Source organism: Acanthaster planci, linkage group LG12, assembly GCF_054643075.1.
Source record: "Acanthaster planci isolate LZ-2023a linkage group LG12, COTS_SCS, whole genome shotgun sequence".
Taxonomy (NCBI): Eukaryota; Metazoa; Echinodermata; class Asteroidea; order Valvatida; family Acanthasteridae; genus Acanthaster; species Acanthaster planci.
This window is the reverse complement of record NC_141788.1, coordinates 2,136,228-2,152,759: the sequence shown is the minus strand read 5'-3', so window position 1 is coordinate 2,152,759 and position 16,532 is coordinate 2,136,228. Positions and strand designations below refer to the sequence as shown.

General features: G+C 40.9%; 2 protein-coding genes across 3 annotated transcripts; one reads left to right on the top strand and one right to left on the bottom strand.

The window, feature by feature from the left end:
* Window positions 1-24: 24 nt before the first annotated feature.
* LOC110989587 (uncharacterized) lies at window positions 25-5,874 on the bottom strand. 2 transcript variants are annotated; one of them, XM_087144151.1, is made up of 7 exons: window positions 5,725-5,874; window positions 4,397-4,575; window positions 3,847-3,953; window positions 3,015-3,188; window positions 2,439-2,591; window positions 2,163-2,193; window positions 25-1,100 (listed from the first exon to the last, which is right to left on the bottom strand). In XM_087144151.1, the coding sequence occupies exons 2-7, from the start codon at window positions 4,514-4,516 to the stop codon at window positions 978-980; spliced, it is 708 nt and encodes a 235-aa protein (XP_087000277.1). In that variant the 5' UTR covers window positions 4,517-4,575; window positions 5,725-5,874; the 3' UTR covers window positions 25-977. The 2 variants fall into 2 exon arrangements, with proteins under 2 accessions (XP_087000277.1, XP_022109779.2); XM_022254087.2 differs by lacking the exon at window positions 5,725-5,874 and adding an exon at window positions 5,046-5,268.
* Window positions 5,875-10,899: 5,025 nt separating this feature from the next.
* LOC147797055 (uncharacterized) lies at window positions 10,900-12,604 on the top strand. Its single transcript, XM_087144152.1, has 3 exons — window positions 10,900-11,189; window positions 11,637-11,820; window positions 12,056-12,604. The coding sequence occupies exons 1-3, from the start codon at window positions 10,958-10,960 to the stop codon at window positions 12,306-12,308; spliced, it is 669 nt and encodes a 222-aa protein (XP_087000278.1). The 5' UTR covers window positions 10,900-10,957; the 3' UTR covers window positions 12,309-12,604.
* The last annotated feature ends 3,928 nt before the right edge of the window (window positions 12,605-16,532 follow it).

Sequence of the window (16,532 nt, the reverse complement as noted above, 5' to 3'; positions counted from 1 at the left end):
CAGACACCAAACTTAAGACCTTGCTTCTTTTTGTCAATGTTGTGTTCTCAATGTTTTATTTCTGTGAAGAAACTTGGAAAAGATGAAGTATGAAAACACGTTCTAAATTGTAAGAGGAAACAATCCAGAACTGCAAAGTCTGCAAGTTTTCTAAAATGATACAAGATTGCAGTTAAGAGCTACATTGATCGGTGGTTTCAAGTTACAGTGTAAAACAGCAGTGATGTACCCATGGATAGTTGTTAAATCCAGATTGATTCGAGCTTTGTTTTGAATTGATACCTTTTCAGGCTTAATCTTTGAATGTTTGTATCCATGTTCAACAATACGGAGAGCCAAACAATCACTCGCGTCAAACGTTCCCGAAACGTAATGCCCCAAATCCTGCCGATGATATTGGTCCTAGGTTTTCACACACAGTTTTTTGAGATTAAAGAGACAAAAGGCTGGAGTGCTTCATTGGTAAACCAGATAGAAAATGCCCAATGTACAAGGAAAGACATCAGAATTTTAAGTCAAAAGAGTTGCCCAAATAGGTTATATATTCCCTCTTTATGTACGCGTGATGCCTGAAATTGAAATTCCTGCAGACCAGCACCATTAATGAGTACCCTGATTATACTAAAAAGTCCTTTATTCCGAAAGGTTTACGATTTTGAACATTATCTTGGAGGTTAAATTGTCCATTCTAAGCAAAGACGTGATGTAATGATATAAAACGCTGTTTTAAGATTCAGACTGAAAAGACAGCCAAATATGATTAGTTCTTTTACGGTAAGAAGCCTCCAACTCATCTACGTGCTATGGAAAAATCCTGCTAGTTAAAATGATTTTGCCAGAATTTCAAAGATTCAAGACTATTTTCTTCAACAAATAAAATTCAGAAGCTGCAAATGCTTGCTTTATCCAGAGCCACATTCCACAGAATCTTCAGCCGAGTTGGTCACTGCTCAAATTCCATTTAGTACAAATCTCACTCAGGTGTCGTCGCTATCCGACATGTCGCCATCCGTCACGTCTATATCGACGTTGGCTTCTACGTCACCTTCTTGCGGGTTGGCGTAGTCCGTCATTTGCTTGAAACTCTCTTTTCGGTTTTCCTGTAAACAATTATGAACACAAACAACAAACAAATATTAAAATTAATATTATTTAAAGAAATCTGAGCGACATAGACATTTATCTTTGTCAGTCAGATTTCTTTTGTAACGGTAGTTCACGCGGCTCGGTGGTGCTACCGCCCCGAGCTGAAATGCACCCCCAATCGGCGAAAGAAAGACAGGTGGTTCCACCGGGTTCTTACACTCGTTCTGCGTGTACGCAAAGACTATACACGCTGGAGTGAATTAGTTACGCGTACTCAGCGTGCTCCGCGTCAAACGCACATTGCGCGCCTCATGGCGCGCCTATGCGGTGAGTACCAAAAAACGGGCCCTCTGTTGTTCCGCCCGGATGACCTAGCTCGATGGTTGGTCATCACCATGACGCCGTATCTGACTCTCGAGTCTAGGAGATATTGTGAACATGTAGGCAAGCGGCAACCAACCGTTGATATGAATCAAACCAGGAGAATAAAGCCTGAAGTTGTCCAAGGTCTCTCCAACATGGAAACAGTTCAGCGCACGACAATATTTTGTTCACCAACAGGAGCGGGCGTAGATTTCAAGAAAGGTAGTGGGCTGCGTGACCTGATATGAGCGTGTCGAAGGCCTATCTCGCGAAGGGGCAGTCTGGGCATTTTTCAAATCCGTAAGCTTTCTGCCACATTTTAGAGCATTTCGTGGCTATTTTAGGGAATATGAATCGATAACCTTCGGGCCACCATTGATCAGAATTTTAGCACCTGCTGATCAACCCGAATAAATGATTTTTTTCCAAATTATTAACCGACCCGCATTGTATCATTATATTTCTACCGTTTCTCAGACGGCAAAAGTAAGTGGCACTGTGTTGTGGAAATGAAGTTACAATTTATAGCTACACAGTTAAACGCAGGGGTTGAAGAATATTACAAGTTTGTGGGATTAATAGTAGTAAAGGTCTTCATCATAAAGTCATGATAAACCATCAAAATACAAATCTCGACAATGCTGCCATGGTGGTACATTACAATGACACATAAAATATTTTGGCACTCATCGAACGTTTGACAATACGCTTACATCGTACATCTCCATTAGGTCGCTCTTGTTGCTGAAAGTAAACAAACAAAAAAGGGACATTAATTTATCGTTTAACTGTCTATTTTTTTTTTAAAGTTTCCCTGATTAGTAGGCCGATAACAAGTCTTGAAATATTACCCCTCCATCTATTTTAAAAATATAAATTACTTGTAATAGAGACGATGGTCTGAAAACCATCCTCTCAAATTACTGGATAAAGCCCATAAATATCAGGATTTGTCTATATTTTGAAATCTCCCATCGGCAAAAGCTCACCTCTTTTTCCCCTTGATGAGTACATACACAGTAGCGACTACAACGGCGAGTATCAACACCCCGCTTACAGAAATCAATGTGATAGCCCACCATTCCAAGACTGGACCGGGGTCTGCGGGTTTGGTCGGAACACCTAGATCGTCCAGATCAAGTCTACGGAGGGAAATGATGTGAAATAATCATCAAAGAATATTGTCATTTATGTAGCATTTATGCATCCCTGTGTCATGGCATGAAGAGTCTATATAGTGACAAATAGACCGCTTGCCCCCCCCCCACTGAGTCACATGACCTGTGGTGGGTATTTCTCCCATAGCAAAGTGTGTTTTAAGTGTTGTTTACCAGAAAATGAAGTCGGCTTTCGATAGTCATCACATCAGGAGTCCGGGTACCGACCGTAATCTTTGTTTTTGGTAAATGACACCCATGACACACTTGAGGGGGGCAGTGTTTGTTGAGACGTCACGTGACTTAGCGGGCGCAATCGGTTTATTTACAGCGAAACACTTGACTCTAATTTCAAATCTTATAGCTGTGGGTGCTTCGTTTCTTTGAGCGCCATGTTCAACCATTCACCTGTATCCCAGATCCGCCTCAATTGCCTTTCGCTCTGTAGTAATCATGTTCATGAGCTGTTCTGATGTCATAGTGAGACTTGTACTGTCGTAAGGGTTTATGATGTAGAAAGACGCAGCCGTCCGCTTCATCTCTGAAAGAGCCCGAGTTTTATACACCGACACATCATCCGCACTGTGGATAAAAAGACAGAAAAACGGCAACAAAAGCACCTTCAAAGCTCTGCAGACAACGGGACCAAACTAAAGCTATTTCTCAGTTCTTATAATGCTCTTCTTTTTCAGAAAATAAAAAATAAAATCTGTGAAACTGTTATTTTTTATACATTGAATAGGAATAGTTAGCATGCATGGGCTGCGCAGTGGATGAGTGATGCCTGGCTACAACCATGTGCTACTGCAGAGAATACCGTTGTTACAAAGGCAATGAAATAATTACAGTTGTTGGGAATCCAGCATTATCAGAGATGGGGCAGCATTCAAAAGGAGGTGGAAGCAACAATTTGAAGTGAACCAGACAGTGCGGGGGGGGGACATTTTTAGTGATAATTCCTGCCTTTTAAGTTATTAAATAACCAGTCTAGGACCCCCCCAAAAAAGGAAAAAACAAGAAAAGCAAACAACCAACAAAAAAGCAAAGAAAAACCAAAAGGTATCTACCTTGAAAACAAAATGGAAATTTCTCACTCATTTCTAGGTACTTGAATAAAACTCCTAATGAAATGCAATGAAATTGGACCCGGGCAAATTCCTTTGCCTGGCAGGTGATGAGACATCCTTTTTAGTCAAATCTTACATCAGGTTAGGTCAAGCCTATAAGCTAACTGACTTACTCTGCTGTCCTTGGAATAATGAGGCATTTTCCTTTAGTTGCGCAGTAATGGTTGCAGGTGGCAGCCATCGTGCCCTTGAACTTGTCCCTCTCATTGCCCGTCATGAACTACGGATTAATGACAACGTCTCGAAAAAGGAAATTATGTTTATGTTGGAGTTCTATTCAAGTCACCAACAGTGTCTTTTGTCTATTTTACAAAATGCAAGTAACATTTATATAGACATTTTAGGGTTAAATACAGTAAATGCATCTACTTTCAGAAGGCAAAGAGTGAAAAGGAGTGATTCCCCTCCAAAAACCACTCCAAAAGAATGAAAACTACACTAAAAAGGGTGATGACAGCTCCATAAGACTGAATATCACTCAGAAATAGGGGCCGCATAAAGAACAACTCCTTTTCGACTTTGCCTCTGTATATTGCTTCGTGGTAGAGTGGAAATTCCACTGTTTTGCCTATCGATTGGGCTGGAAGCAAGACTCAAGAAGAAATTCGATTAAAACACAAAGATGACAGAGTTTACATGATTATTTGAGGAAGAAAATCCTACCAGGGAGTATTCAATGTCAAGTTTGAGTTCAATTGCTCCTCGGTTGATGAGGTCCATTGGATCTCTGGTGGGGGCGGCAGTCGTCAGCGGATCAGTTCTGTTCCGAAACATGGGCGGCATATTTGGGGGTGGGGGAGGGGGCGGTGGAGGAATCGGTCGCTTAGGAGCTGGTGTCGTACCTTTAAATTAAAAGTTTTATGAATGAATAAAATAATCGTTTTCTCCACAGTAGTTGGTTTTTACCAGTGAAGCATATCTAACAATGTAACTGACACGAATCGGTATTTTTGAAACCTCAGTCTCATCTGTTTCTTCGCCCCGGCTTGAAGTGGAAGATCTGTTTATGGGATTAAAGATTTCCTTGACAGAAGAGGCAGTAGGGAGTAGCTTGCCATAGCACCATGTACAAGAAAAAAGTGCGACTAAGAAAGGTTCTGAAACGAACCAGTAGACTCGGGCAAACTGCTCTGTACGTCATCAGGCGATGGCTACGTATTCTCTGCTAAGAATTTGGAGAAAACAGAAAAAAGGTCTGCGGGCCCTTATAATTTGGAATCATGATGAATCATGATGACGATGAACTATAATGATCCCTTCAATGCTCCTTTACGTCATCTAACCCGAGTCGCGTAACCAGTCGCAAACCTACCTTGACCACATGCATTTTGAAGCAGAAGCGCTGCAGAGAACAACAGAAGTCCGTGGACAACTCTCCTCATCTCGTCACCATTCAAATATGTACTTTTGCCGAAAAAAAAACTGTCTTAGAAGCAGAAGTTCAGTTCATCGAGATCAGACCAACTATAACTACATGGGATCCAAGCTGTCCGAATAGAATATTTGTTAAGAGTTTTCAAGTGTTGAGATAAAATGTCCCTAGCAAACGCATTGTACATGTACTCTGTTACACTATTGTCATGTTATATATTAACTCGTGACGAAGACATTAATTGACCAAAGGTCGGGGTTATTATATCCCACCAACACATGACTGAAGAATACACTCCACATATGTTACCTACTGCAGTGTGCAACGTACAGTATAAAGTGGTGTTAGGTTTTATGTTTACAAAAGGGATGGGCCATAACCAAATATCCCAAACCATAACAATCAATGTAGCAGTTTTGTACCAACGGAAATTAAAAATGCTTCGGTATTTGAACTTGATGTTGGTAGTCATTTGATTTTTTTTCTGTGCTGTCTGTACTGTTGGCACTTGACATCAATTTGTTTTCTACAATGACAAGAAACTGAAATTTGATTCGACAAATGCCTACTTTGACTGCACTGCAGGGTTGTTGCTCGGTTTGTGCACCCTTGAACTCACCCCGGCTTAGACATGTCAGACGAATGCCTCAGAAGAGAGCCCCAAACTGACATAAACGGCATGCACATCAGAAGGAGCGCAAAGCCTCAGACCTGACCTGACGGAATAACATTTGACATGTAGCTGAACCTAAATCCTTTAAAATGAGGACTTGGCGTGGTGACAACGTCAAACGGAATTGCCCGATAGGCGAAAAGTGCAAAAACACAGAGTTCAGGAAATGACTTTCAAATGAACTCTGCAGCCTGGTGCACGAAAGTCGCATGCACGAAAATCGCTGTTTTATAATAGTCTGTCCTTCCAGTCAGAGTGTCATTGAAGAGGAGGGAGAAAGTTGTTAAGGAGGCATCCCCTAGAATATTTTCATGGAGATATTTTGTTTCGTCTTTTTTTTTTTAAAGTTCGTCCCTCGTCTTTTTTTACCTTCCTCCTTTGAACTATAGTTATCTACAAATTTAAGCGATTTTGTGTCCCGTAGATCCTTGGTGCATTTGGGGATGCTCAAGTTTTATGTTTGTATAAATTTCTGTGTGCCCCTTTCCGGAAATGCTTCAGCCACCGCTGATAAGAGAGTATCCTGTTTTCACGAGCGCCCTCTTTACCGAAGAATAAAATCTTGATCTACTTTCACCGTAGATAGTATGTCTCGCGCTCTTTTTTCGCATCTCCAATCACGGCTTAGCACGTTCGACCTGTTAGACAAGCTGGAGATAATTTTAATACATCTTACACAGCTAGTAAAAGTTAGCTAAGCTGACGGACAGACATTGCCTGCCTAACCCCATGAGGACTTGTGATCAACGGCCAGTTTCTTCCACACGGATCTGGATCTCGATAAGTGATCCCATCGCTGGTTCGCTCCATCCATTAGGCGGGTTTTAGTGTCAGTGAACCAACGACAGATTACTGATCGCGATCCGGATCAGCGTGAAATAAACTGGTCCCAAGGCTACACTCAAAAGTGACAACAAAAGTGAAGACGATGATGTCACTTGTTGGATTTTCTTGTCAAATCTACATAAAAAAAATGTCATGTACATCTTCCGTCAATGCCTTTTGCCATTATGTTACTTTTTTCAACATGGTTTTGTGATCAGTGATCACCGACACTGGCACGCATTAGTTCATAGTTCATGGTTATTTTATTAATCCCAAAGGAAATTACATCTCTGCGTACAAGCCTCATTAATAACATACAAAAATTAGCATTCTAAAACATACTTATACCGAATATGATTAAAATACAGAATTAATACATTACAAATCATTAAAAATCATCAATACCACATCTTCTCAAAGTTCGTCTATTCCCCTCGTATGTTTCAAATTGCATGCAGCAATGGCCTTAGGGATGAAAGAATGTTCGAAACGCTGTGTCCTCGTCGTCGGCAGTCGCAGTCTCCCACTTCGTTCGTTTCGTCGCTCGTCAAACTCACCTCCCAGGGGGTGAGTTACGTCACTCAGTATTTTGTCAGTCCGGTCTGTCAGTCGTCGGTCGTACGCTAAGTCAAATGTCTCCTGTGGTCTGCCAATCACCCCGCCAGCCTTCTTGATCACCTTGTCAATCCTACCCCTCTCCCTCCCAGACAGATTCCCGTCCCAACACACAGCACCACACATAAGAACACTATTGATTGCAGAAGAATAAAACGACTGTAAAATAACACTGTTTACATTGAATGATCTGAGTTTGCTAAGACAATACACTATTACTATATTCACTATTGCATTAGTGTTCTCCTGGAAAGTCGGTTTATTATTATTATTCCACAAATGAACTAAAAGGGCGCTGTTAAATGTTCTCTTTTGCTTTGGGTTTTTGTATATTTTTGTGTTTTTAGTTTTGCCTGTTTATTTGCAAGTTTGCTTTCGCGTTTTTGTTTGTTTGTTTGTTTTTGTACTGCTCCAGTGCCAGGAGGAAATACGCTTTGCAAAATTGTGGCGTGAAATTAACGCCTACGGTGATGTTTCACACCGGACTCTTAGTCGGTCGATGGTAGGTCGGTTGGATTATAGGCCTAATCCTGTCGTGACTGACAGCGTGACTTAAACATTGTCTGTCTCCATAAAAGGCAATGTATGGCAAAAACATATACAAATTAGGCAGGGTTGTGTATAAATTAGCATTAATCAGGTGCGTGGAATGGGTATTCTACAAAGTGGATTTATATGTGCTTCCCGTTCACCAAAAATAGTTATTTATTCTCCACTCTGAACAGGAAAGAAACCCGATCATTTTGCAACAACATTACAGGTATAGACTCACTTTCAAGTTGAAAAAAAGTGGTTTTCATCCGGACAATAAAGAAGGCATGACATTTTATCTGTATTCGTACCGTTCATTTAGAACACAGGGATGGCAATCTTCGAATTCACTCATCATCTTCTTTCTCAGTGCAAATTAAGGTTTTTTCGAAATTTTTTCTGGCATGGCCAGCGACTCAAGAATGATGTCAGGGATTCAAGATGGTTGACTCTAGAATGATGAGGCAAATTTCCCTTGACGCTCACCCTTCCTATAATACCGAACCCTGTACAGCTTCGATCGAGTTCCAGGGGGATAATGTAGGGACTGGGAACCAGTCTTTCTTGTTTATCCGTTTTCAGTGACACGGAAATCCCCGCAGCATGCAATGCCAGGTAGTATTGTTGACTCATACATTTTTCGGTTTTAAATTTGGAAACCTTTCTGCCTATAATGAATACCTGAAACCGTGTGAATGAGCCATACGGGAAGTTCGAACCCATTCTCAATTCAGAAAGAATATAACTTCATTGTTGTTCAAGCTATACACGGACAATAAATCTTTAAAGTGAGTAAATGCGTCACCGTCTCGATGCGCCCCCGTAAGCATTCCAACGTGATAATGTCGGAACATGCGTAAACCGGCGAGACAAAAATCCAAACAAAATTAATTGACACGATCAGCCATGCGTTTGGTCACTTAATGAAATCAGCCGTAGTGACGAATAGATGCGTTGACATTTCAAACTCAATTTGAGCAGGTTGCAAAATAAAACATGTTACTGAAAATCCGTATAGCCGCGTATACTGCCTTTTCTCGGAGGGGGGGGTGGGTGGTTGTGAAACCATATTGTAGGTTGCAGCATAAAATATGAAACTTAATTACAGGTGCTATTAAACTGCATACATTCCTCAAATGGCAAAAAAAAATCAAAAACAAACAAACAAAAAAACAGTCGCCTTAACTTTGAAAGACTTGTCGATTCCACTCCAACAATAGGGAAAATAAAATATTCCTATTTACCTGAAAGATCATGTATGGTCAAAAACTTAAAAATCTGCCCGGACGTTCATCAAATTTCACGAATATACCACTGAAAATTCCCAAAAGTTTTGGAGCAAACTTCTGAAGTATGTCAGGTTTCATTTCTTAACCTGTCAGTATCGTTATATATATCGTTCACATATCAGCAAGCAATTTGCAGCAATTTATTGTATATCACTACCTCTTCATTATCTGTTTGAGTTAATGAATTCTGTCACCCCCCCTGCCACCAATGTGTGTATGCGTGCACGGCAGTCGCAACACCGTAAACTCTGGTCTTTCGCGGGGAAAACCGCAATTGCGAAATACCGCATGTGTGTTTCCCCATATCGTCACAACCGAAATTAACAGAGCGGTTCTGTTTGCTGAATGAAAATTATCCGACCTTTTCAGAAATGGAAAGCGAAACATCTACTGTTATTACAGGAAGAAGTACATTCAAGTGGAGTTAACCAGAATATTCCTATTTTCCTTAATATTGAACTTGATATTATATTAAAGAGGTCGAATCTCCGGATAAAGTCTCGCTTGATAAAAAAAATATTCCTTCTTTACCGTGTTTAACCATAAAAGTTTAGCAAACTTGAAATTTAGGATTCACAAAATAGTTATTTACTATTTAAAAAGTGCTATCTAGTAAAAACATCAGTACAAATGAAATCCAGGCTTCTCTTCCTTTCGCCTACAAAATGTAATGACACTGTTGAAGCCAGATTTAGTTTGCAACTACCGTCACAATCAATGTGGCTTCACAGCAGATTCATATTATTAGACCTATAAAAATATATTTTCAATATTTCCAAAGGCTCTTGCATATTCTCTAAACTGATAGAGATGTATTTAAAAAATAGCAACATCCTCACACTTTTGTAAAGTCGAAATAACATTTAGATCTCTCGGATGTTCGAATAATCTTCCTTTGACTTGTGGAGGAACTCCTTTGTCCTGCTATGCCAGTTGCCATTTTCAACAAGAAGTTGGTACCTCCGCGTAAGACAACGGATGCTTGTATTCATGGACTTTCCGCCTTTGACGAACCTGCAGGAAAATAGCAAAGAAGTTGAATAAATATATATTCATATTGCACAGTTTGTATACACTGTCGCGGCATTTCCAGATCCCAAGGGGGGGGGGTATGCATGCCACGCCCAGGGCATCGACTCTCACTGCTTCGCATCAGGACAAGCTAAAAGTCCAGCTTTGTTTCTCCAAAATGGCAGGGGATAGGGAAAGACTGACAGAGGGCTGGAAAACGATATAACAGGTATAATATAAAAAGTCCGTGTGAAATACTTACTATGTAGAAACAAACGGAGACACTTAAAACAATTGAGAGTGAAGACATTGCCACCGCAGCAACCGTCAGTGCAAAGTACATGTATCTCTCAGGTAATTTGGGTCCTGCTGTCGGAACCTCTTCACCTCGACCTGTATAGCCTACGCCATCCGTTGATACTGTGAAAAAGTCAAGAGGCGCTCACATGTAAATCTGACTTGAAGCTTTGGAATGAATGAAGCAGTCAGCGATCGAGTTGTCCATTCATTTTACCCAATCCGCACATGTTTTCACATTTCACAATTGCCTCCTCGATTGGTTTTACGAATTAGTACTTCAACTCATGGATATCATGGGATTGATTATCTTAGTTTGATATTGGACTCACTATCAGGTACCTACCTGGACTGACAGTTGAGTTGAAATCGTACGTTGCAGTGGTGTGATGAGTTTTTCTAAAGCGAACCCTAATGAATTGGCTTCCGTTGGCTACAGCAGGTCCCGTTGCCTCACACACATACTCTGCACCATCTTCTACTGAAGTTACTTGGATTGATGTCGAAGTTGTGTAGGTGTTGTTTCTCAAAGACGAACCTAAGTGAATGGTAGAGCAGGGCAGATTCCGAGATAATTCGAATCACAAAGACTGACTTTTTAGCGAACCGTTATGACGACTAACGTGTCGGAAAGACATTTAAAACATTCTGAGCCTGGGGCAACTTCTCGGTCAAGATATGACAGATCGACAGAGATTCTGCTTTTACATCTGATTATGACAATTATCGCTTACCTGTGTTGGCCGGCAGAACTACAGGCCTGTGCTGGGCCCGTATTCACAAAACCTGAAGGCAAAATGAAGGAGAAGGCATCCGCTCAAAGAAAGGAGTCACTGAAAACAGGTATTTAGTTTAAAAAGTCATTATCTTTTTGCAATTTATTTACAGGTTTGGATTGAATAAAACTTAGACAGTTGACATCCAAGATATTGGCAAAGCTTGTGTTTAAAATTAGCCTAACGTTAAACAAAAGCTAATGCTTCTATAAAACATAGACTGATCCTGTGTGCCTCCGGCACTGAAAAGTATTTTTGATCCAGAGTGAAGCCTCTCAAAGCAGGCCTAATAATTCGCTCTGATCGTTTGCATAATTATAGGCTACTAAGACTCATTTGGTGACGTTGAAAAGGTTAACGTTTAAATGAAAACGTTGTAAAACACAATGGATCGGGGTCTTCAAAAAGGAAGATACAATGTGAGATATCGAGGAAAGCTTTGCAAAAATCGGTGTAGGCCCACACTTGCAAAGCATACACTGTTAATAGGCCCACTTCTTGCATTCAAAAACAGGTGGAGGTCCGGCACCGCCTGATTTGGCTCCACTGAACCAGAGACTAATGTCACTTCTTGGAGAGACTTCTCCAACCATTCTTGGCATTAGTGGTGGCATAGATAGTTTTGAGCTGATAGATGTTGATGCTCACCCCGCTGTGGCCTCAGAGAACCAGTCTGTTGCAGCAACACCAGACGAATGGTAAACTACCTTGTTATTTTTCCCCCGTGCTGAAATTTTGTTACATAAGATCAAAACTGAGCCTAGTTGAAACAAATTAGTTATTGACAGCAAGTTCTTGATTTTATAAGTAAAAAGTAAAGTTAGGAACAAATCAGCAGATATGTCCCACTGTAGCCTAGGGGGCACACGCTGGTTCTGTACATAAGAAATAAGTAACGCCATCATCATGGTTGTTTTTGTCCAATGCCAACAGCACTGATCTGGGAGAAGAAGCAGATGGGCCATCAGACAGCGAGGGACAAGGCTCGTCAACGTCAACATCAGTGAGGCCTAGAGGGCGAAAAAGACCAAGAAATGATGAGGAGTACAGTAAGCTCATGGTGCTGGAACAGAAACGTTGTGAGGTTGAGACCCGCCGGGCAGAAATTGAAATTGAAAAACTGCAGCTGGAGAAAGAGCTTCTGTCTCTTCAGATCGCCTCCTTCCAACAAACTCTCGGTCTCTAAGGTGGTTGAATGTTTTATATGTAATCCGGACTGTCAGATTGTCGGTTTATCTATTATTTATATTTTGTTTTATTTGGCGGTTTGGCAGATGTTGAAGTTTTAGATAGGTCTTGAAGGCTATGCATGCTGGAAGTAACTAAATTTAGGTAAGGTTTGCGGTTACACCAAGTACAAGAAGAAATCTCTTGTATTAGTGTGTGCCTCCCGCATACGAACAGAGCAATACTGTTCAAAAATGTCAAGTGTTCACCTCCGGTTCTTCTCAGAGCCACACACTAATACAAGAGATTTCTTCTTGTAGGCCTGCATCATGTAACCGCAAGCCTTACCTAATTTTTTTTAAAAGTTGATTTAATAATCGGTCGGCTAGTCAGTCGTTTTATAATTATTTATTTACTTTATAGTTTAAGGCCTTGTACATTTATATCGAACTTCTTGATTTGAATGTATAGTTGGTGTAATTCACGATGTTTCCAGTTTGTGTTAATGAGAAATAAAAAACTGAAAAAGTTAAAAGTTTTCTGTGTCATTAAACATTAGAACGATGTCTTTACCACTACATCCCACCAATGTCAGCGGCTGCACTGAAGACCCAGTTACGCAAATTAATAACCTTAAACATGACCTTGGCAAAATGTTTATTTATAGCACATACGCGAAAAATGTATTACATTTTTATGCTATGCATGCACTAGGGCCTACTGCACTGTACGTGTATGCACATTATTTTACTAGTTGCATGCACGTAACGCGTACGACGTACGCACACCCACATCACATCACACAAGTAGCAGTTGCAGTTGCTGGGACAAACGACAAAAAAACTTACTGAAAGTATGTCCGCACAATATGCTGTCTGACAATATTTGGAGCCTGCTGCTGGGGTGGTTGATCTGGCTGAGGATATTCTTGAGGCTCTTCGTCCTCTGGGTCAGGGAGGCCACGACTTTTAGCAATGTTATGTAGCACTGTACAAGCAACTATCACCCTGCACGCTCGAGTTGGAGACAGCCGGATTTCACCGTGAAGACAATGGAATCTTCTTTTCCATTGCCCAATTGTTCTCTCAACAATACTACGAGTTGATCTGTAAACAACATAGCAAATCCACACAACTTGAAATCAGTTGCTATCCTGAATTTGCAAGAAAAGTTAGATATTTGGAGATTTCTCATGGATGGAAAATTCAACACACGAATGAATTACCTGTGCGCAGCATTGTATCTTGCTTCAGCTCGATTTGATGGACGGAGGAACGGGGTAAGGAGCCATCGTTTGGACGGGTATCCCGTATCGCCTAACAGGTACATTTCTCCTTCTTGTCCATTTTCAAACTGTTCTCCAACCAGGCTTTCCCGCAGAACCCGGGAGTCATGAGTGCTGCCAGGCCACTTGGCATTAATCGCCGTGAAATTGCATTTGTCGTCGACTACCACTTGGACGTTTATGGAGTGATAGTTTTTGCGATTTACAAACTGTTCCTCCTGCTCAGATGGGGCAATGATTCTGACATGTGTACCATCAATTGCCCCTATTATGCCCGGAAATGATGCAATTCTGAAGAATCCCCGTTGAATGTCTGGTATGGTATCAGCCGCTGGCCACTTGATGAACTGCCTAACCCTTCGAGCAAGACTTGTCGAAACTTCAAAAACAATTCTAGAGACGGAACTTTGTGAAATATTTACAGTATCTCCGACAGTTCTCTGAAATGTTCCACAAGCATAAAACTGGAGTGCCGTTAAGACTTTTAATTCTGGTGATATTGCATGACTTCGCTCGGTCAGTGAGGTAATTTCGTCCCTAATAAGATCAGTTAGGAATAATATTCCGTCTCTGTCAAATGTATACCTTGTGAGTAGTTCACCGTCTGTATATTCATCCAAAGGGTTTCCTCTATCACGAAAAAATCTCTCCCTTCGTATCGCTCTTTCATTAACTTCTCTAAAACGAGCGGCACGAATAAAAGCCGCCATGACACCTAAGTGCCCCGCTTATTTGACTTAAGACACGTCCGACCACACTTAGATTTAAGTTATGAAAATAAGTAGGGCACTTAGTGCAAATGTTTTGTGAATACTACTTAAGTTGCGACACTCGTCTAAGCTGTATACTTAAGTGGGGTGCTTAAATTTTCATGACTTAAGTTGTTTTGTGAATACGGGCCCAGGAGCGTGATTAATTTTTTGAAAATTTTTATTTTGTCCACTTTTACATTTTAACATTTGGTAAATGACACTTTTACACTGCATGCTGCCAAGATGTAACGTCCTCTCTACACGTAATGGAGGGAAACAGTGGCACAGGCTTCCTAGAATTTCTCCGTTTTCGAGTTTGAACAGGCATGGTGGTTGAAAACCGTGCAGGACTAGATTTGATATCAGTGATGCCTTGGAACAAGTGATAAGTAACCGACGAGCGTCGTATTTTAATGGAGGCACATTTCCTTTGATGTCTTATTTGCCACTTGTAATCTGGAATCTTAATCAGTTATTAGCTTCCGATTGACCACAAAGACTGATTTTGTCACCTTCCATTCTTGAAACCCTATGATCGGGGAGTGGGAGCTTGGGACAACCAATGGGAGCAGCTTTTGGAGTGTGATTGACAGTACCAAATCATTGACGCCCTTTCGCCGAAGTTTTTTTGGCACTCCAGATTACCAGAAGAAATCGAATGAACTTTCACCAACTTGCCCCCAAAGTTTTTGTTGCAATAAAAGCCACAGATAAGCCCTTATGATGTACATAAGAGATTCTGCATGCGTACAACAGATACTGCAGATATACATCAATATCACGAACATTGACCTTTTATAGTGTCTCATGGTGTTATCCCCCACCTCACTTTTTGGCCTGGCAAGTCTTTCACCTCCACCTTGCCCCATCCCCCCAAATACCGGCAAAATTAAGGCAGATGGAGGAATTCATCTATACAGGCCTAAACTGACTGTCCAAATAACGCAAATAGGTTGGCAATTTCGAACAACACAAATCAAATCATTTTAAAATAAAAATGTGGAATATTTCCTATTGTCTTAAACTTGGAGACAGTTTTGAAGCGTTGTATGTCTACTCGCAAGCTCATTATTAATATTTTGTTAGCCCACTTTTTTTTATAATAAGACGGGCCATCATCACGAGGGATCATAGAATTATTTATATGAATCCCGAATTTGGGATTGATAGTTTCCGATTCAGAGTATTTCTTTCACAAAAAGTATTTGGTGTAGTGCATAAGTCCATAAGACTAAGTGGGTCCGAGTTGACTCGAGGTGGGTCCGAGTTGGCATGGGTCCGAGTTGGTTTTGGTCGGAGTTGACCTGATCCCATCCCCACGCAATGTAGTACTGTATGCATCGCACATACATGTACAGGTAGGTACGTACGGAGGCGCGCGATATTCCTCGTCGTGAAGTACTCCAGAGGACGAAATGGTGCCCGACCGAAACCTGCGTCACGAACAGCGCCGCCATTTGTCGCAATTAAAACATGAATTTGAGGAGGAGGGCAATTTGAAAGACGCCAATTAGCCTTAATTAAGCCATGCATGTCTAAGTAAAAGCTTTACCAAGCGAAACTGTGGATGGCTCATTACAGGAACTTCATTCCGTTTTTTCATCATTTGTAATGTGACTGACTGTGAAGCACAACTTAAGCAGAAAACAGCAGTTAGTCCAGGGAGGTCCGCATGGACCCTTGGCAAAATTACTGTAACTGTATTGATGTCCATTAAAAAACAGTGCTAGTCAACACAGTTTTTACCATAGGTCCTGATTCAAATGTGGGTAGTGAAGTTGGACAGCTAAAACTGGTCTTTCACCCAGCTAAAGAGAATCCTGAGGAGTTAGGCGACAAAACGACCTCCATGTCGATGGAAGCATTGTACAGTTCGAGGCAAGCACTATTCAAAATCCTACATTGTGTAAACACAAGATGAACTGTAACCCATTCCGTTCGGTCATTCTTTATTTCCACCTAATTATATGCTGTAAGGATATAACAGGAAGGAAAATGGTTGTGGATGGGGTCCCATAGAAGCAGTGCTTGTCGAGTAGGGATCCCATTAGGAATAAACACGTTATTACGAACACTACAATAATTATGACATGCAATTATTATTATTAAATGGTTTATTTTAAAAACATCATATCGCAGCCTCACGGCCGAATTGCACAATGGTTTAAATATTTTACAAATATGGCTAAAAGACAATACATACATG